At 39.9% G+C, this 23094-nt stretch overlaps 1 protein-coding gene across 2 annotated transcripts in view; it reads right to left on the bottom strand.

Moving 5' to 3' along the window:
• SYN2 (synapsin II) overlaps positions 1–23094 on the bottom strand; it is a 409545-nt gene that overhangs the window by 5002 nt on the left and 381449 nt on the right. For both annotated transcript variants that reach the window (XM_089678700.1, XM_089678702.1), the window contains exon 12: positions 10774–11014. In XM_089678700.1, the coding sequence (XP_089534826.1) occupies positions 10774–11014 (241 nt within the window). The remainder of the gene's footprint in view (positions 1–10773; positions 11015–23094) is intronic.

Genomic DNA, 23094 nt, shown 5'->3' on the forward strand with positions numbered 1-23094 from the left:
CCTGACTGCAATGTGCCAAGTTTAAAGTTTGGTGTGGGGTTGTTTTTCAGGGATTGGGCTTGGCCCCCTAGTTCCAGCAAAGGGAACTCTTAAGGAGTCAGCCTACCAAGACATTTTGGATAATTTCATGTCCCAACTTTGTGGGAAGAGTTTGGGGATGGCCCCACCCTGTTCCAGTATGACTGCGCACCAGTGCACAAAGAATCATAAAAGACATGGATGAGCGTGTTCGGGGTGGAGGAACTTGACTGACCTGCACAGAGTCCTGACCTCAACCTGATAGAACACCTTTCTGATGAAATAGAGCGGAGACTGCAAGCCAGGCCTTCTCATCCGACATCAGTGCCTGACCTCACAAATGTGCTTCTGGAAGAATGGTCAAACATTCCCATAGACACCCTCCTAAACCTTGTGGACAGCCTTCCCAGAAGAGTTGAAGCTGTTATAGCTGCAAAGAGCGGGCCACCTCAATATTGAACCCTACGGACTAAGACTGGGATGCCATTAAAGTTCATGTGAGTGTAAAGGCAGGAGTCCCAATACTTTTGGCAATATAGTGTATGTTTTATATATAGATACAGAAGAAAGTGGAAACTGAATTTATTTTTTGACATACTACCCTGCTGCATTTATATACATAACCCAGTATTTAACTAATGCCTGGAAAGCTTCAGCATAGAAATGTTTGTCAGTAAGACTGAACTAGAAATAGAAACAAAAACACACAAACATGATTAAAATATGATACTACAGTATATACAAAAATACTGTACATGCATAAATATATAGAGGGGAATGTATGAAAACTGAAGCCGCTGTGCATGGCAACCAATTTGCTTATCTTTTCAGCTTGTTCATTTAAGCTTTGAAAATGAAAGACAGAAGCTGATTATTTGCCATGCACAGCTACTACAGATTCTGTCTGCTCCAGTTTTAATGAATTCCACTGACTATTTGTAAGTAAAGAAATGTAAATAGGCCCTCAAGTGTAGTATAAGACTACTGTAGTGTAATGGGTCCAAGAAGTTTTACCACCCATCCTTTTGGAAAGTGTGTTTTGCTGGCTACCACTTAAAGCAGGCTTTTCTTTTTTTTTTTTGACACACTGCACTAACCATATTAAAATGCAACAATATGAATGCAACCTTACAGGATCTTCATTGACAATGAATCATGATTAAATATATTTTTTTCTAGTAAATGCAGAGATCTAAAATCCTCAGTTAAAGGGGAGTTAAACTCTGGTGTCGGTGCCCAAAGAAGGCAGGCAGAGGGCAAAGGACTGGGCACCAGTATTGTGTGTGGTCTCCCTGAAGCGGATTTTTCTCCATTACTGCCATACCACACCTTCTTCTGTATAACTCTCTGTATGGAGGTGTCCACGTTGGTACAGGCAGGACTTTGCTTCCTCATGTTATAGCCTCCAGTAAGGAGAACAGTGAGCAGCTCAGTAGTGCCATATACCATATCTGGTTTCAAGTTACGTCATTCCGGTCACGTGGTGATGCACGTCCGGAAGCAGCGGCCATATTGGTTTCCCCTGGTTTCATGCAATACACCCATGGGATGGGGTGAAAACGCTGATGTAACAAGAAATATATGTGAGTGCAATCTTTGTCTTTCATGCTTTCTTTATTAAACGTTATTGCACTATGGAAGGATTTCTCTTGTGTCTTATATACTACTGAGTGGAGGTGGAGTGGAATAGAGAAGTCTTCAATTTCCCTGTGATCCCTGGATGAGCTATCTACATGTAAGAATCTGATACAGAGGAGAGTAATAGCCTTTTGGCCCTGTGTGGGTCAGTGTGGGGAGGTGAGCAGGCACTGCTGCCATTTGAGGATTTGTGCACTAGAAGTGAAGATCACTTTTCCACGAAGTTTCACTTGCATGGACTTTGTCTATTTTTGAATATTCACAGATGGTGGTCTTATATTTGTGTGATTCACAGTTATATGATAAAAATAATTTGACTGAATTTTGATATATGCACATGGTATTGTTGGCATTACCATTTCACGTTTAGATTGTCCAATTTGCACCGATGTATATATGTATATGAGCTTTTTCTCACAGAGCACTAATTGTTAGGTATAATAGGCACTTTAGTATTTATTTATTGATGATAATTATACAGCGCTTCACTAATTTATGTTAACACATAGGTTCTTAGAGCTCACGCTGCAGATACACAGCTATAAGGCTGAAGACACAGGAGTGCCTAGGCACACACACATATCAGGAAGTGCCCTGCTATTATTCAGGAGAAGTTTAGGACAAAATTTGCACATTAAAGGGTACTGCTTAGGCATGATTAACATTTCTGGATGTTTCCTGTAATATAACAAATATTCACTTTTGGGAGTTTAGGTCCACTTTAAGCATGACTTCCTTATAAGTGGCAGCTTCTGCCATTGAAGCAAGACAAAATGTTAATTCAGCTGAAATATAATTTTTGGGTAGATGTAAAAGGAAAGTAGACGGTAAAAAAAAGAGGACCAGAAATCAATTATACTATAGCTAAGAGTTGTATCAGCTTTGAAATATTACTGCTTCACAAGTATACAAAAAAAGAGTGAGATAGGTGTTGGCAGGTAGGCTATCTAGTTTGTCTTTTAAGACCCTGGAATCACAGAGATAGAGAGGACCTTAAAGTGTTTCTAGAGGCTGAAGATGTTTTACTTTTATGTATTCTAAGCATGAAGGTAAAAAACCTTCTGTGTGCAGCTCCTCCCACACCCTCCTCTTATATAGAGAGAAACAAACAGAGAGCGCACCGGCCTAGTGGATTACCTTAAAAGTATGTTTATTGAATGTTAAAAATAAGTATTCTACTCACAAATAGTCAATAAATAAAAGGCACATCATGAAGGAACAGATCTGTTTAATTCGCATTACGATACTCCCAGGGGAGTATCATAGCATTGCAGTATTACAGTATTTTTGAAGTAATAATGGTGTCAATGGTAATAATGCTATAATACTGCAATGCTATGATACTGTACTATTTACATAAGAGATGTCATACTACATTTGAAAAACAGAGTATATTTATTATTATCCGCATTTTTTATGGTCATTCATGCACACCATATATAATATATTTTATTCTTCCATCCATCCAGATAAGGATATTTGCATTTTGATGTTTTTATATATATGTTTTTGTCATATTGCATTCATTATGTCAGCATCTTCTATCACATTACTCCCTGCCCCTGGGAGTCCTTAGGACGGCCCATATGTAACCATTGAGGATTCATTAGCATTAGTGAGTATATATGAGAGGGACAGACATTTGGGTAGTTGGCTCTGAGGAAGAGGCTAGTCCTCAAAACGCGTCAGGCTTTTGGATGTACAGAATTCTCTGAATCCACTGAAGATGATTTTTAACATTCAATAAACATACTTTTAAGGTAATGCACTAGGCCGGTGCGCCCTCTGTTTGTTTCTCTCTATTCAGTACATTTGGACTCCCCCGGTCCTTTGGGGGCAGCAAGGCGTGCATATCCCAAGAATTTTGTTATGTGGTCCTAATGACATTGAGTCCATCCCTAAGCGCAGGTGTATCTGGGTTTTCCACTTCTACACCCCTCTTATACACACATCCCGATCCAGCGATGTGCATGAGAGCAGAAGCTCTCCCGGGTCTCTCCCTCCTCCTTGGCTGAGACACAACAGTGGGAGCCACTGGCTTCCACTGCTGTCTGAACCTTTACAATCACTTTTCAACTTTAGAGTGCATAAGATAAATATGCTAATTCCTAGGGGAGAAGAATGATGATCCACTGAAGATGATCAGTTTCATAAACTTGGGGACATTGGGAGGCTCCCACAGATTTTGCAGCTTAAATGAATACAGTAAGGCCTTGTTCACATGGGTATACTTCAGCGCACACCAGTGCGAGGGCTGTGTTTTCCCTCCCAGGGATACACAAGTGTTCTGTGCACCCTTTTACAGAAAATTTGTCACGTCACCCACACGGATGTCAAATTGGGTGCAGCAATTGCATTTGTGTAGGCACTGTGTCCCAATGGGCATGAATGGAACTGCCAGGTATGGAGATGCACGGAACACCTTGCATGGGTGTACACTGAAGTATGCCGATGTGAACAAGACTTAAGGTGTAATATTGTAACAGAAGAAACATCTAAACTTGCCTTTCTGAGATGCTGGCTAGCTTTGTCGGGATGCCGTCAAAGAAAGTGGGCTTTTCTCCACAGTGCCACACAGAGCGCTCTTGAGCCTGCATTTCACAGAGACTGAGCTGTCAATGACAGCCTCTGGTCTCAGAGTAACGATTAGATGCTGGTAAGAGGGGAGTGTGTCCATTTCCTCCACTCAGATCTCATATTACACTCAGCTCTCTGCTGTGACATCGGATTCTGCCCCCTGCCTTGTGACAATCAGAAATTCTGTGTAAACTGTACACTTTGAATGACTGTGGATAAGAGATGGCTGCAGATAAGCAGGTACAACTTATTCAGGATGATTTGTTTCATCTCTGTGTATCGTCTGAGGCCAGTCACTTCCGTGGATATATGTAAGGGTTTACAACCACTTTAGCTGTGTCAGTATGTGACAGTAAAGTATAGTATATCAGAAGTATGGCTCTTTTTTGGCAAGGTGTTATAGTTCAGTTATCTCTTGCCAGAAGTAATGCAATATTTTCAGATTAGTGACTAAAACCAAGCACTTCCTCCTTTTTGAGTGATCTCCAGTGGTAATAACCGCATTGCACTCACGTGATAGGATGTGTTTCTAATAATATAAGTGCTTAGCACTGAATGCAAAATTAGGAACGATCACTTTGTACTGTTACATAATGCTCCTGCAGGTGTAAAAGGCAAAGATAATGGTTACGCAAAAACTAAATAATTCAGCTTTAAAATCTGCAACTTCAAAGACGAAATACACACTTAAAAAAAGAATATTGCTTTAAATCTTGATTATGTATGTATCCAAGCTACAAGCCTTCACATACTTGAAGAATGAGGCGTAGCCACACACAGGAATTGAAATTGAAATATATCCGTGTGCTGCTGGCAAGGTATCATTGAAAGTAATGATATTTACTTAAAGGTGCTGATTTAAACTATTATTGATTTATGTTCTCCAGTGCTGGCTCCTTTAGTTGAGATTAATGTATTCTAATAATTTAAAATATGTTTTTGTAGAGCCATTAAATGAAAGCAAACATAAAGCAAATAAATAAAAAACAAATTAGTAAAAATAAAAATGTGATCACAAATCTATCATTTCTTTTTGTTTTTTTTATTATTTAGGCTTGTGCAGATATTTCAAACACTTTGCTTGTATGAATTATTTATCTGCCTCGAAGATTCACTATCACACAAAGTGTGCTGTAGTATAGATTGATGATGATTTCAAAGCTATTGTAAAATGTAGCTTTAGCACTGTCCCAATGAATGATATTTTTATTGCATGATAAGTTCTGGTGTCAGAGAAAAAGATAAAATAGCAGCCTCTCCAAACAAAGGGCCAGTTTATTGTCCTGCAGACTTTGAGGGGGCTAGACTGTGGACATTGGGAGTTAACAATGCCCCATCATTGGTATAAGTATGAGGAATAGTCCCCCCTCATTGATATCTGTATGCGGAATAGTGCCCCATTGTTGGTATCAAAGTAAGGAATAGTGCCCCATCATTGGCATGAATTGGAGAAATGGTGCCCCATTGCTGTTGTCAATGGAAGGAATAATGCCCCATCATTAGTATCAGTGGGAGGAATGTGGGAGGCATCAGTGGGAGGAATGGTGCCTCATTGTTGGTATCAGCATAAGGAATAGTGCCTCATCATTGGCATCAGTGGGAGGAATGGTGCCCCATCGCTGTTTTCAGTGTGAGGAATGGTGCCCTACTATTAGTGTTAGTGGGAGGAATAGTAGCCTATTGATGGTGTCGGAGGGAGTAATAGTGCCCCACTGCTGGTCTCATTGGGAGATATAGTGCCTCATTGTTGGTGTCAGTGTGAGGAAAAGTGCCTCATTGTTGGTGTCAGTGTGAGGAATAGTGGCCCACTGTTGGTTTCAGTGGGAGGAATAAAACCCTACTGCTGGTCTCAGTGGGGGGAAAGAGTGCCTTGTATTCATGGCAGGAATAGTTCCTTTAGGTAAAGGGCTGCATCCAGCCCCTGGGCCACAGTTTGCAGGCCACTGCTCTAGAGTAAGCCTTTATTCTTATTTCCAGGTATGAGGAGTAAGCCTTTATTTAAATGAAAGCAAACATAAAGCAAATAAATAAAAAACAGATTAGTAAAAATAAAAATGTGATCACAAATCTATTATTTCTCTATGGTTTTTTTTGTTATTTAGGCTTGTGCAGATATTTCAAGCACTTTGCCTGTATGAATTATTTATCTGACTCGAAGATTCACTATCACACCAACTAAGTGTGCTGTAGTATAGATTGATGATGATTTCAACGCTATTTTAAAATGTAGCTTTAGCACTGTCCCAATGAATGTTATTTTTATTGCATGATATTTTCTGGTGTCAGAGAAAAGGATAAAATAGCAGCCTCTCCAAACAAAGGGCCAGTTTACTGTCCTTCAGACTTTGAGGGGGCTAGACTGTGGATATTGGGAGTAAACAATGCCCCATCATTGGTATGAGTATGAGGAATAGTCCCCCCTCATTGATATCAGTATGAGGAATAGTGACCCATTGTTGGTATCAGGGTAAGGAATAGTGACCCATTGTTGGTATCAGGGAAAGGAATAGTGCCCCATCATTGGCCCATTGTTGGTTTCAGTGGGAGGAATAATACCCTACTGCTGGTGTCAGTGGGGGGGAAAGAGTGCCTTGTATCCATGGAAAGAATAGTTCCTTTAGGTAAAGGGCTGCATCCAGCCCCTAGGCCACAGTTTGGAGACCACTGCTCTAGAGTAAGCCTTTATTCTTAATTCCAGGTATGACTGTTTTTGCATACTTACATGCATCCAGCTTTGACCAATGTGAGTATGTATGTGCCAAACCTTGCCAGTCCCCATGGAAGCTGCAAATTCCTGTAGTGTGCACCAATACTACAGTGATTGGTGCTAGCTTCTGATTCCCAAGCAGAGAAGCTCCCCTTCTGCTTATGTGAACAGAACAGGCACCATTCAGAGAACACTTTGAAGTTTCTCAATGACTGCAAAGCATTCTATGATTGGTCGAGGTGGAGATCTTGACGTCAACGCTCTCTACCACGTCCAATCAAAGTGAAAAATGTTCTCTCAATGGCACCTGTGTCAAGCACATGAACAATCTCCTGTGCTCACTAAGCAGCAGGGAAGCTACTCTGGCTGAAACCCAAGAACTTACATATTGGGGCCTACTGCAGTAATCTGCTTAGGTAGATTAATGTAACGATGCAAAAGAAAAAAGACATTTCTAATTTCATTTTTAGTAACCAGCTTCAATCCGTAATACCTACTTATGTGGGCGCTAGGCTGGGGAGGGGGCTGGTGCAGCTGGTTATGGCGCTCAGCAATGCGCTTAAAGGCAAAGCCAGCTGTAAATCGGGCTGGGGGGATCCCAACAATATTGTCGGGATCCTTCCTGAGTCTGGCGCTTCTCTGCCCTGTCAATTGATGGTGGACGATAGTCTTCTATGAACTGACTCTGGGTCACAGAAGAATAAAAGTAAATGTACTCATGTGACCCACTAGAAAAGTACAGTCCAAAATGGTTTGGCCATTCATCTTTTTTAATAGAGGTTTACAACAGCCAATTGCAACAAGGCACATTAACAAGCACTGTGGATCTACCTGTCACTTTACAAGGGAGAATGCCCTTGTAGGCAGTTAGGGGGAGATTTACTAAAACTGGTGCACTCAGAATGTGCTGCAGCTATACATGGTCGCCAATCAGCTATTAACTTCAGCTTGTTCAATTAAGCTTTGGAATTAAAACCTGGGATTCTATACAGAGCTGCAGCAGATTTTGCACTCTCCAGTTTTAGTAAATAATCCCCTTGGTGTCTGACTTAGCCAAGACAATATACAGTCAGGTCCATAAATATTGGGACATCGACACAATTCTAACAATTTTGGCTCTATACACCACCACCACAATGGATTTGAAATGGAACGAACAAGATGTGCTTTAACTGCAGACTGTCAGCTTTGAGGGTATTTACATCCAAATCAGGTGAATGGTGTAGGAATTACAACAGTTTGCATATGTTAAGGGACCAAAAGTAATGGGACAATTGGCTTCTCAGCTGTTCCATGGCCAGGTGTGTGTTATTCCCTCATTATCCTAATTACAATGAGCAGATAAAAGGTCCAGAGTTCATTTCAAGTGTGCTATTTGCATTTGGAATCTGTTGCTGTCAACTCTCAAGATGAGATCCAAAGAGCTGTCACTATCAGGGAAGCAAGCCATCATTAGGCTGAAAAAACAAAACAAACCCATCAGAAAGATAGCAAAAACAAAAAGTGGCATAAAAAGTGGCTTGTATTGCACAAGAGTTCATGGGCATTCGCTTCTAAAAGTATATTCTGGCTGCCAAACAGATGATAATGAAGATGAGTCTTTGCCTCACAGAGTATACTTTTTTATATGTATTTTACTGATAATGCTCATGTTGGATATATTTTATGACTGATAGGCAGGGTTGGGACAAAGGGTGGGCAGGAGGGGCACCCGTCCAGGGAACAGTAGTGGGTGCCCCCTCACCGCCACCAGAAGCAAGCTCCAGATCAGTAACTAGCAAACAGCAAGCCACAGCTTCATGTCTACATTGATAGCTATAGCTATCACACGGTGCTCCAACATGCCCATGCCGCACCCTATTTGCCCATAGCTGACATGAAAAACACACCGTGCATGGCCAACTTCCTTCTAGCTGCTAGAAAGCAAGCAATAGGCCATGCATGTAAAGTGCACACTTCGTGCCAACCATGGGCAGCCAGAGCAAGCGGGCAGAGAATGGGCACAGTAGATCCTTTCTATGATATTCATTAGAAGAAGGGGAGGGGGGCACAATTCCACATCCTTGCCCTGGGTGCTAAATGATCCTGCCCCTGTACTGCCGATAAGCATAATAAAGACATTTTCATTTTGCCAGTAAATGTATTAAAATATTATTATTTGCATTCTTGTAGAGTTTTATTATTAAAATGCATGTTACTATAATTTAAAAATAATGGAAAAGTTAGTGTCGTTATATGATATGTGTCAATTTAATTGCACAAATTGCAGACCTGTTATTTGTATGTTAATACTGTCAACGGCCTCAATATTTTTACAAAGAATAGTACTACAAATGTATTATATCAAACCGTTGGTTAAGAAATCCTGCTGCGTACTCTGGATTGCAACTGCAGAGAGGTAGAAGCATTGGCCCAGAGCTATACAAATAAGACTTGGTTCAGATGACAAGTTCATGCTGCCTATTCTTTTAGACTGGAGGAAATATTATTATTATTTAATGCAACTGTCTGGAAAATTGGAGTGTTTTGTGCATTATTTAATTATCCAATGTAAGCCTATATCATAACAACATATTCTGCAGCACTTTAGAGTATACTGAATAATTTACAGTCCATGCCTTTATAGGCAGTGTCTAACCCCATAATTTTTGGGACAAGTTCTGTATCAATATAAATATCATTTGATATACATCTGGAAAAGAGCCACTTATTATAACTATCGATAGTCTTCTAGTACTTTTTATATTCTTGAAGCCATTTAATGTGAGACATACTACTTTCTGTAAAATAGGCTGTGAAATCTACCGTACTTATAAGCTGATTGCGAAAGGGTAATACAGCTTGTTAGGCTTTTATTGCTGTCAATGTCCTCAATTAGACAGAGAGGGTTATTTACTAAAACTGGAGAGAGTAAAATCTGGTGTAGCTCTGCACAGAAACCAATCAGCTTCCAGGTTTTATTTCCAAAGCGTAAATGAACAAGCTGAAGTTAGAAGCTGATTGGTTACTGTAGCGTCCTCTGCTGTACATAGTTTGTTGACAGTAGTTGCAGGCTTGCTAGAACTCTGGGTTTATAAAAAGGGTTACTTCAGGTCATGCTGAAGGGCTTTACAGGTAATTCCTCTGGTACCTCCCCCTGTTCTAGAAGCTTGGAGAAGCTTCTAGAAGTCAGTAGGTGGAGGTGAGGAGGGCTGATCTGCATATTTATGGGAGTCTGACCAATCCCAGGCAGGAGGCTTGGCAGTGTTGTAGACAAGCCCATAAATATGGCAGAGCCTGGCCAACAAGGGAGTCGGGTGGAAGATGGAGTGCTGAGAGGTGCTGCTGTCTGTGTAGCCTGGGATGAGGCCCCGGAGAAGGGGGGTTCTGCCTCCAGGCTGGAGGCTGGAAGCTGAAGGAGGATAAAGGACAAGGTGAAGAAGGGAGCTCCACTGCCCTGCAGTCCATCGAAGGAAGGACAGCCTGCATAAGCTTGGAGAGGAACCAGTCCAGCTACAAAGGCCTGAAAGCAGCTCTATCCATTTTTTATGAGGTTTATCAATTGCTGTCAACATATTATTTAATTATAGGTTTTGTTTATTTACCCTGTAGGGTATTTAATATGTTTATTATCCACATATTAAGAGGTGTTCTGTCAATGCCATGTAAGCCATCACTCAAGGTGTCCACATTATATACTTGAAAAGTAGACTATTGTAAATTATACCAGGCACTGGTATCAATGTATCATGTCATAACATACTGTATATCTATATATAACTTTATGGTATATCAGATCATCAAATATTCCTGGTAATAAGCAAACTAGTGCATCATTTTTATTATGGTCTTACTTCAGCTGGGGATGAGGTGCAGCTTTTTGAGGCTGCTCCGTCTGATGTCTGAATTCTTGCTCCATGTTCCTGGCAGCAGAAGACATGTGTTCTATGGAGGAAGGCTTCTGAATTGCGGTTGATGATGGCATCTGTGGTTCATTCTGTGGGAGGAGATCTTGACCAGGAGGCTTCTGAGTGTCCAAATGGGAAGGATGCTGCTGGTTCTCTGTTTGCAATCCTTGGGGTTGCACTGGGCCCCCTAAGTTTAGTACAAGAAAAACTTTACGTTGTTACAGCATTATTAGGATCAATAAATTCTCTAAGACTATATGGCTTATATAACAGATTAATCCTTATTGGATGCCAAGGGTTGACTGACCTTGGACTTCTCTCTTTGGTCTTCAGCAGCAATATCTCTGCAAGTGAATTTCTAAAACCACCCTATCATTGCCATCTCTTCACCTGCTGGATTTTTCATTTGTTCTGCTTTATGGAGAATGTGCTAGTAATACAATGTCAGCTGGAAGTGAACTAACACTTTAAAGGGACAGAGTAAAGATTAATGTTTGTGTGACCAGATTTCACTTTTCATCAACAATTAGTACAATGAACATTAAATCTGTAATTATGGTTTACTGCACATAGCATATTGCTTTCTGCAATATTATTATTATAAAGGATCAGTCAAACCAAAAGTGATATAGTTCTAAGCAGAGTATGGTAGGCTGAATCACCTGCTGGCTTCTTGTTTTCATTGAAGACTGCAATTACAAGTCCTCTTGGCCATAGACCTTGAGATGTTTGTGTTCCCACCCATACTTGGGTGTTCCAACTTCTTCCACTGCTTTCTCCATAATTTAAACAGTAAGGCAACTTTCACACCTCTGCATTGCACTACATACATATGCATAATAGCACCCCCTATACCAAAGTACAGTAAGTGCTAGAGGCAAGGCCACTAAAAAGGCAGTACAACCGGCCCTTCTGTACTGGGCCTGCACTCCTTAAGTTCAAAATAAGGGCCCAGGCACCTGCCAAGCATTAGGGCTGGCTGTATTGCCTTATTGCTGACACTTCTGACTCGTGTGGACCCCCCTGCAGTGATGTTGGCTCCCCGCTCCTTTTTCTCCCTCCAGCTGTGCTACAGGGGGAAATTTTCTGAGATCTGCTGCTCCCCCTTCCACCTACTGTCCAGGTCCCCCTGTGTGCCCCATCCCCTGCAGTGCTGCTGGCTTCCCTCCTCTCCTCTTGCAGCTGCTGTTGGCACATAGAAGGATTGTTTCAGGATGGAGAGTAGGGGGGTAGATATGTCATATTTACTGACCCCTTCCTTTCCTGAATGAGTACAGTGAGTGATTGATACTGATCACTCCTGTGTCCATTCGTCACTGAAGCATAGTAAACTGAGCTCTTCCCATTCATTCACTGAACATTGTAGCTGAGGCTGCAGGGAAAGGTAATAATGAATCTATATCCTCGTTTCCTCTCTCCATTTCAAATGTGAGACATTGGGGGTCTGTCTAGACCCTTGAAACAGAGCCCCCCAACAGGGCAGTTAAAAATTTAAATAAATAATACAATTAAAAAAAAAATGTTTTAAATTTTAAACTCTAAAACATTTTTTAACAAAAGGGGCTCATTCAAATGTGTTTTGCTCTCTGAGGAGCAGTCAGCATTTGGATCGCTCTTCAGAGAGCATTTGACAGGCAGTTAGATGGCATATTGCTTCCTCACCACCTGCTTTAACCCTGCACTAGTGGTTGAGGAGTACTTGCAGAGCAGTGCAATTCACTTGAATGGGTCCTTGTTTGATGGAGGCATAATTTCTGCCATGGCAGTGAAGCATAGCATTGCAACCGTGGTACTTAAGCAAAAATACAATTTGATATTTTCAGTGGGAGGGCCTGTCAGATAGGCTGTACGGAGCCTTGTGATTTCTAACAGCAGCCCAGGCCCTCCAGCCATACCATGTGATGTGTTAAAAATCTGCTTTAGAATCATGTTTGCTTCTGCAGTGCAATGCACTGGTTGCCTATATCACATAACAGTGTGTGCAGTAACACAATACTAATTTGTCAAAGGAAGCATACATTAAAGTTGAACAGGGTGGACCCCCTATCAATGGCTGCTGCAGGTGTACATCCATGAGTATAAAAAGGCAGAGATCTTGCAAATGGAGTAACCTAAAGCTAAAATGATTTTACTTCTCAAACATCTACTGAACTTTAAAATGTGAATTTTGGGTAGAATGTCCCTTTAAGTAAATCCATTTGGCTCACTTAGGAGTTATGCTGCTTAAATATCATATCTACAAAATGTATTTCTTGATTATTTAATCATTGTACACATTTGACCAAAATATATAATCACTTTGTGGTCTGGCAAAACATTGCACAATACAACATTCTGCAATAATGATCTAAAAACTGACATTCGTATAGCCATGTCGGGGCATTGCATCATGCATCACATTTACCAGTTCCACTGGTCTTACAACACCATGATGTCATTACATTTAATAACTGTCAGGCAATATAAAACTTTTCCAGTCCTTTTCTAGTGCCTATTTACACAACATTAGCCCTCGGTGGGAGTTTACGTATCATACTTCATACCTGCACTAGAGATAACACTTTGTTTGACTGAACGCTGGGTAATGGTTATTGCCTTGATGTAAAAATAGCTTACTGCTTAAAATTATAATAAAAAGGTCAGACTTGGGTCTACACAGATAGAAAGGTTAGAGTCCAAACAAAGTGTTGAAATGCAGCCTCTGCAAAACTAAAGACGTACAGTATTACCAACCTAGCATTTTATCTTGCTGAAGAATAATCATTTCTAACTCCTATTTCCTTCTTTTGGTTGTATAGGTCCTTGAAGTATAAAAGATAACTGTACTGAAAGAAGACCACAATTCTCGCATCCTAAATTGGCTATGGTGCATCAAGTACTTTATAGGTAAAGTTGATGCAAGGAACATCCGATTGCCTCTCGGGGGATCAGGAAGGAATTTTTTCCAGTTGGGACCATGCTGTCCTGGGGGGGGGGGGGGGATGTTGCCTTCCTCTGGATCAATGGTGGGTATAGGATAATAACTTTTTTTTTGGTTGAACTTGATGGACTTTTGACTTTTTTCAGCCAGACTAACTATGTAACTATGTAAGTATACGTATCCCAGGAGCCTGAACAACTCAATGACAGGCTGAAAGGAGCCAGCACTGTCTGTAGCTATAAGCACGTATCCTCATATATCTGCACATCTTGCAGTTAACTGCAATAAGGGGCAGATGTTCAGGCCTGGGCACAATCTGTCTACTTCCAGGGTTGGACAACTGTTTCCAACTGCAGGTAACTGCTGGAAGTGCGGATATATGTACAAATACATTCTTACAGCCTTGGGCAACCTGGGTTTCTTTCAGTCTGTCCTTGAGTTGTACAGGCTAATCAGCCATCATTGATCAGAACACCTTGGATCCTGTGTGTAGGTATCTGCAGTATACTTGCAGCACCTTGGCCAATTTAGGATGTGTGAATGAGACCTTACAGGTCTTGCACTTACATGCCTCTAATTCTACAATTTCTTCACTATGTAGCTTATGTGCATCACACACCTTCTCTTCCAAAGCCTACAAAATCCATGATCTCCTTTGATTCCTATGGAAATACTTTCCATGGTTTGGACAAAAGACTGAAAGTATAACTAAATCCATTTTATTTTTAATTTTGGACAGAGTGGAAATACATTAGTACACTCATTAGGTTTTTATTTCGGTCTGTGCCCCCATTAGGAAGATTCACTCTTTCTATTTGTCCTTTTTTCCATTATCATATACATATATAGCAATAGTATTCGTTTTAGTTCTTATTTCACCAAGCGCAGGGTATTCCACAAGGGTCCTGTCCCCAGAAAAGCAACAGAGAGGAATCTTTCAATGTGGACACTAGTTCTGGTGACCTGGAGGTCCCCAAGGGATTCCCTTAATTTGCAGTAATTTCCTCTCACTTCCTGTTTGGCTATGGGACATAAGTGAAAGGAAATCTCTGAAATGGGGAATATAACCCTCCCTTGCGCTATTCAAAATGAAAATAAAAAGTTTTACCTATATTTCTACTTGAAGGTATTTCTGTAGAATGAATGGAGATTGCAGCGCACATATTCAGGAGTAACAGGAAATTTTGATGAGAAAGCTGTGTGATTCCCTGAGGGCCACTGAGAAAGATCCCAAAGGAAAGGACAGGTAAACTGCGAGATCTAAATCCCATGAGAATGTGCTCCTGCGGTGTATTACTGTGCATTGTCATGGGATTTCAAGTCTTTGTTTTTCCTAGAGGCAATGATAAAGTACAATGACGGCACCAGCATATCCAGGGAGAGGGCAGAAGTTGTGTCTTTGCTAAGCATTTTTTTTTAAAGCTTTACTTTATTTTGACAGCTTTCATTATGCTTTTCTTTTATTAAAAAAAGGCAGGAGGCTATTGCCAAAGATTACTTTGTGTTTTCCTCCTTAAAGCAGAATGCAAGAGGGTTTGCAAGACCTTTGAAGTAGCCTTTGGTTTGACCTGGAAACTATATGGATAATAAATCCAGTTCCTCTTATAGAGCTTTATTTAGCTGTCATTTGATAACTAAATCACTTGTTGTATATGACTCAAACTATAGGAAAATTATTTTAATATCATGACCCAAGCTGACATGGTTGCAGTTCACATACTGTATATTTAGTGCAAGATTGTGAAATTCATTAGTAGGTTGGTCAGCAGATTTGTAAAATGTCATATATATGTAGTGCTTCTGCTTCCTTACTTTAGAAGAACATTGTGGCTGATATCAAGTGTCTGCATGTGGTCTGAGCAAACTGCTCCTGCTGATTCTGCTATTTGAGAAACTACTGTAGTTTCACTTGTACTGGTAAAATCCAGAATGAGCGGCATTGCTGAGAGTGATTTGGAAGATGAAATAACCTGGGCCTACCAAACTACTGATCACGCAGTGCTTTAAAATAAACCTTCCACAAATCTTGTCAACTTAAACTGAGACTGTGATAACAAAATGCAAAAGCATAGGTTACTTTTAAAAATTACTTTCTATAGATGGTGCCACTGGACATATATAGGGTGCTAACCCCAAAAGAAACGAAAAAAGGGGAGGAAGCAGCTGTTTTCTCTCTGGAAACCCAAAGCAATATAACTGAATAAAAGGAATTGAACAGCGCTTCCCAACACCCTGATAGCGTACTCTTCTCAATATACGAAGCTTATAAATAGGTATGTAAACCGTAAAAGAAAAGTGCAAAAACGAAAGTGCTAAATGCAAACAAACACTAAAAAAGTGTTATATGTATCTAAAAATCCACATATTCACACATTTCTTAGTGTCATCACCAACACTAGTATAATCAGCATGTGTAAAAAAATGGGTAGTCTCCAGTCACTCCAATTGCCGAAAGCTCACCCGCCCCCGCGGGGCTTTCGGAGGTCACGTCACCACGTATTACGGGTGAGCTTTTGGCAATTTGAATGACTACCCATTTTTTTACACATGCTGATTACACTAGTGTCGGTGATGACACAGAAATGTGAGTGTGATGTGTGTTTTTTAAATGGAATAAATGGTTTTACACTATGGAACCCCCTCTTTGTTTCCTACGATTTCATGTATATGAATGAGGAACGCTCAGCCAAAGGGTTATAGGAGTTATACTGACATCTCTGCAGAACATTGCTCCCAGAGCCAATTGCGCTGTAGCTGGTTTATGATTTGACCATCCTGAAGCTCTGGTGAGTTTATTTAATTTGTTTGGTTAGGGGAGGAGCACGGTGTGGTGGTGAACACTTTCGGAAACACAAGAATCAATTATATGAATTGAAGGACTTTGTCATCATGAATTGTTTATGTATTATTAAGATAAATATATATATTTTTTGCCACATATATTTTTTGCACAATGTTGTTATATATATATTTTTTTGCAGAAATTGGTACATTAATGTTATATGTTTTATGATGGGGGCGTTCTATGATTTGGTATATCAATTAGAATATGTGGACTTTTGATAAATAAAACAATTTTTTGTGTTTGCATTTAGCACTTTGGTTTTTGCACTTTAGCACTTTTCTTTTACGGTTTGCATACCTATATATAAGGTTGGTATATTGAGATCAGGGTGTTGGTTAGCGCTGTTAAATTCCTTTTATTCAGTTATAGGTTACTTTTAGAAAGATCCAGGGACACAGGCAGCTGAAATTATATGTAAATGTTGACCTGTAAAAGTATTGCTTGGCCCTGTTGTTTGCACCCTTCTAAGTCTTCCCATTGACCATCACCTTAAACTGAAATATGGAAAGCTAGCAATCTAAAAGCCTTCTTCCAAAGTGCCCAACTCCAGGATTTAGAAAAAAATCTAGTCCCTTTGCACTGCAAGGGTTAAAACAGAAGTATAAGTTAAAAAGAAAAACTACAGTCAACTAGGTGGATGCAGCATCAATTCAGTGCTGTCCTCCACTGGCTCTGCACTGAGAACTGAGGGATCAAACACCACTGATTGCTCAGTTCCCCCTCTACTCTGAACAGAGAGCTGTGACGGTCAGCCTTCAGCTCTCTGCTCTGTCTCTCCAGTGCTCACTGGAATGTTGGGCTCTGGAGGATGCGGGAGGAGTTGGCTCAGGCTCTCGGTGGATCACTGAGAGGGTGCACGAGGTGCCAGTCCAGGCTTCTCAGTGAATGCCAATTATATGGTCAGGATCTTTTCAGAGCCTGGACCAGCTCTATGATGTCAGCAGACAGCGGGATTTAGCCCATTGTTAGCTGAAACCGGGTCACAGAAGTGCAGAACGAACTACACTCCTGTGATCCATAGGAGAAGTATAGACAAACAAGCTTTCGCTCTATACATAATCTCTTTTACATGCATGTTATGTCTATGGATGCCAGGATAAGCTGAAATACTTACTTTTCTCTGTGCTATAGCAGGGTCCCTTCAGTGATACAACTGTTTCCTCCTCTCAAAGCCACTTATGGCAGTAAATACATGCTCAACCCCTCGATGTACAATGCAAGGTTAATAGTTCTGCATTGTATGGGATGACTGCCCACAGACTGGAGCTTCAAAGAGAAGAGGACAGCATCAAAGTCAGCCAGAGTGGGAGAAAGGGTAAGTAATAATGCCTGTTCCACTCTTCCCCTAGAAAAAATGAGCATATAACCCCTAAAGTGAGGGAGTGGCCACTGCAAGGGTAGATTTATTCTAATTCCTGGAGTTGGACTTTAAATCAGCATATTTAAAATCACAAGGTACAGAGCAGGGATTGTCCTTTTGATATGTGATCATCATAAAACACATTAGTAGAAAACTGTGGAGTGCCGTCTATCCAATATGTTATATGTTGCTCCCAAGTTACTCATGAGGTTAACTTTGATAGCAGGGGTGAACGGGTCCAAGATTGACTCATCTATGTATATTTTTCATCATATGCCCAGTTTGAATTGCCCAGATTTGTGACAGCTCTACCTTAAAGTCTCTTGTTAGAATATTTATTAGTTTTGGATAGAGTGAGGAAAAGCTAGTATAGTTTTGTGTCCTAATCTTGGAGACCTCCTTTCACTTCCTCTCCCAGAGATATTACAGAAAGCAAAATCTACCCACAGTGGGGGCCATCCTTTCTTTAATAGTTGTCACTGGAGCAGACATCTCCATTGGGAGATTTCCCCTTCTGTGTCAATGACGGTTAGATTTCCCCTCACAGACAGTGGGCACCAAGATAAACAGTGAGGGTGGATCTTCCAAACCCTCACTTTTTTCAAAACTAGAAAAAAAATTTATATCGACTTCTATTGTAATTACTAATGCTCTACACTCAAAGGTAGAATAGAACACCTCCGCACTCATCAGAAACAACACATACATTTTGAGACACATTTTGAGGTGTGTATTAACATTTATCTAAACCATGTATAGTTATTTTAGGAGAACAAAGGAAGGTTCTATCTCCACATCATAATTTCTTTTGGCCTATAGGATTATTTTCTCCAGCAAAGATAAATATAACCTTAGGTATATAAACACATGACTATAGATTCATCAGAACAGGTCATTTCCTTAATAACTTACCTAGTAAAGCTGAATTATTTCAGTTTTGTATGCACACTTGATCCAGTTAGCATATCAACACTTTATATACTGGTCTAGTCTCTTCTGATGTATTTATTACTTATGCCCTCCACAGACAGATTTATTTAGTTTTTTATTTCAGATCTGATTGGGTCATATGAGATGTTCCTACTTAAATTAAAATTTTAGAAGAACCTCACACTATGTGGTTATCCTGACAAATAAAATCTTAAACAAGAGCGGATTAAAGATAACTTGCTGAAGTTCTCCTTGTGTTCTACTAATCGTTATAAAGTCTGAAGTGCTTTGTAAAACTAAAAGATAACAATAATGTAAGCAGTCAGTCTTCATAGCTACAAATATCAATCTTATTACAGTTATCAAATATACCTTGTTTGCCTACCCAACTATTAACATTATGCTCAAACCTTTACATTAGATAGAGACATAAATACATTTTGCTGGATGGGTTGGGGAAGGCAGAATTGGGGGTATCGGTAAGGAATTCATGTTTATGTTCACAATTGCATCTGGTCAGTGTCTATTTTTTTAACCCCATGGGTGGTGAGGAATACAATTGTTAACGATCATTGTACATACCAAAAGATCTATTTATTATATTTAAAATTAAACTCAAGTTCATCTATCAGACTTTAATTCAACAGATTAAGAAGAATAAATAATCCATTGGATCATGTTGGTTAAACTTGTGTTTATCACAGTTGTTACATAATTCAGTTTCAGATCAAATTTCACCAGAATCACCATTCATTTTACAGCAGATATCATAGGCACAGTGGGTAAATTGTGGCCTCAATTTAGCTCTTTCACATACATATTCTAATTATTGATATATTTAGGGTTATATTTAACCCTAAATATAGCTTATATTATTATATATATCTCAAGGTGAACCTTGGCTAGACAATGAGCATTCAAGTGGTTGCAATGAGCTGTTAACTAAGCTCTCATTGACCTTTACAACTGCAGGCACTGTGGAGCATTTCATGGCAGAAGCACTGGAGCCCTTGCCTAAGCCAGCTCAGCTCATATGACACCTTTCTCCCAGAAGTAATTCAGCAGCCTTCCAGCCTTTAAATCTTTAATGTATACACAGAGCAGAAGCTTTGGAAAGGTCATCAGGGTGAACTGAGCTGCTGAATGATCAACTTTGACAACTTCAGAGCTTTTGTTATGAATTTAAGGATGAAGTGCTCCATGGTGTCTGCAAGTACAGAGGACAGTGAGAGCTTGTTTTAAAGCTAATTCTTGTTTAATGAGAATATGAAAATACTTGGATGCCCATAGCCTGGTAACAGTTTTGCTTCAGGGCACATGTGTGCCATTGTCTAAAGCAGCAAGGTTAGAGGCGGCAACCATAATCCTCAGAATTTACAAAAGTTAGTAACTATTTCCTAATTGTAAATATTGGTTCAAAAAGGGAAAACATGATTTTTAGGTGCCCAAACACATATATTTAAAAGTAGATAATTGTATTACAATATTCCAAAATTTTAAAACAACATATAATTATTGTGCACAAACCGCACTAGTAAATAGCCCCTCCCTTAAAGGTTAACGCATGGAAGTACACAACCCCCTTCTTGATAGACAACAAGGACTAAGTTTGAATCGTATTACTGCCAATGTCTGCCTGGGGTGTCTTCACTATAGGTAAAATGTCACAATGTGTTTCACAGGGAGCCCAGCATCTTCGGAAGGTATGGGGAGCGCAATTAAAACTAAAATATAAAAACATAGTATTAACATAGAATACATACAAACAACGATGTTTGACTGACTAACAATGATGAATGACAAATAATGTTAATAAGGTGTTTTTTAATTTTAGTTTTAATTGCTTTGTGGCTAAATTTGGTAAGACAACTGTAGGGGGAAGGGGGTGAAGGAGGTATTTCAGAAAATATAAAACCATTTTTCATGTCTCCTATTTTGATAAGCTAAGCAGCTGAGAAGTATCTCTACATATAACCAGACTGTAGGCTACCTCCAATATCACATGCTAACATCCGTTTGCATCGAAATAGCCATGATACAAGAAATGCAGCTTGTTCAAAAGAATGTTTTCAATGATGTGTGCCTAGGGCAGCGTGGTATCTAAATACACTCTTAGAGACCCCCTTACTATATACCGTCTACCATGTTTTAAAGTCAAGAAAAAAGTTTGTTGCCATTGTTCATCTCCTTCTGAAAATATTTCCTTGTTGTCTGAGATGCTGACCTGGAACATGTATTCAGATCAGGAGTTCATACTCCACTTCTTGCTGTATGTTTGCCCTTAGCCAATGATTTTGAATATATTTAAGCCAGCAAAAACAGGAAAGTTGAATTTTTGTAACTCTTTACATTTGCTTTAAATTATAAAAATGGGATTTCTAGTGTTACTAGAAATCAAAAACCAGTGTCTTGAGTTCTTCCAAAGAAATAGGGTGGGAGCCTCCACTCCTATGGCTCTTGGGTTTTATCAATGCTGGAAGCTGCAACTAAAGATTACACCTGCAGTGCCACCTGCTGATAAAATCTACAGTTAAGGTGACAAACATACAGATTATATTGTACTGTATGAGCACACATTGTATTTGATTAAAATGATAATAAAACAATCAACAGCTAATCAAAAAGCAAATCTGAATGTATAATGAAAATCATTTAATAAAATGTCAAATAAAGTGGAGAACAACGTCATGGGCTGTACTCCTATGAGCTAAGATCAGTCAGAAGGCTTTGAAGGGTCACCATGGGAAACCCATAATACTCTTCAGCAAATCCTGACCGGTAATACTGAGAAAATACGGGCACTAAACATTATGCTATTTCCCCTGACTAGTGGTTAATGCTGAAAAAAATGGAGAATTTCTCCAAAGCTCTTAGCACATTCAGACAAGAGGTGGTGAAAAAGGAGGACAAAACATTTCACTGTCAGCTTTAATGAACAGGTAAAACAGTACGGTTTGCAATAGCTGTATATATGTACACCTGATCTATACCACCAGCATCGGTATTTTAAAAAGCAGAAAATTGACTTGATGACCTTACTTAAAGTGGTTGTAAACCTCAGACATGAAATATGAATAAAGCATATTCCTCTATAGTGTGTACTTGCCACAGTTAATAGCACTAGGTGTAATTTCTGTCTGCTGCCTAGTTCCTCTGACAAGTTTTCCTGACACTAAGAGAAAAATGGTAACAGGGGAGGGACCTCCAGCAGATTGAGAGCCTCAGTTCTGTTCATGTGAGCGGTGCGGAGGGGGTGTGTCTCTTCCCTCAAATCAGCTCTCAGAGCTCTCCTCAATGAGCTCTGTAGTGTGTAATTTCAGCTCTCTGCCTCTTTTTCTCTGAACTTTCAGACAAGCTTTATAAATCCAACACTTTGAATGGATGTAGAGATGAGAAGACTGCATATAGACAGGTACAACTTATGTAGGAGGATTTGTTTCATCTCTGTGTATCACGAGGCCAGTCACTTCACTGGGTATATGTAAGGGGTTACAACCACTTTAATTCCACTTTTGCTGAGAAAAACACAATACCCTCTAGACAATCCCTGTCAATTGCAAGGATTTTAACAAACATTGTAGCACATTCCTACCTTTTTCTGCTCTGAATAAATAGCTGTTCATTCAACCATGTCCTTTGCAGACTGATTCAGAATGGGAGGATCTGGTTCATTATAATCACCAGGTGTACTCTCAGTGTTCTGATGGGATAAGCTGCAGTGTTGGCATCCCTCTAGAAGTAATTAACCCTTGGGAAGTGTCTCATCAAAACCAAATTTCCTATTGCTTGTTGTTCCTTGACACTGGTTTGCATTGTACAATGGATACAACCCTTTGCTTCTTACAGCTGTGTGATTAGCTGCATCAACTGACAAGTGTATGAAACAGTCAACAGGCAGTAAGAGTCCGCCAGCCATAAAGTAGTATGGGGGGACAAGTTCTGTCTCTTGCATCACTGAAATGTTTGTTAGGAAACAAATTTCACCTAATCCAAGTGACAGCTCAGCTGTACTTAAGGGAAAACATTTCATTGCAAGTCATAAGGGCAACATTTTGTTTTGTACTGTGCAATGTGAATAGCATTTTGAAAATAGAAAACCGTGGGGTTGATTTATTAAAGGCAAATAGATTGTGCACTTTGCTAAGTGCAGTTGCAAGACCACTTGTTCTGGAGCTTAGTAAATCAGCAAAAGCTCTGCTGACTTCCATCATC

Source organism: Staurois parvus, unplaced genomic scaffold (genome assembly GCF_062004578.1).
Source record: "Staurois parvus isolate SC_StPar_1 unplaced genomic scaffold, SC_StPar_1.0 ptg000209l, whole genome shotgun sequence".
NCBI classification, from domain to species: domain Eukaryota; kingdom Metazoa; phylum Chordata; class Amphibia; order Anura; family Ranidae; genus Staurois; species Staurois parvus.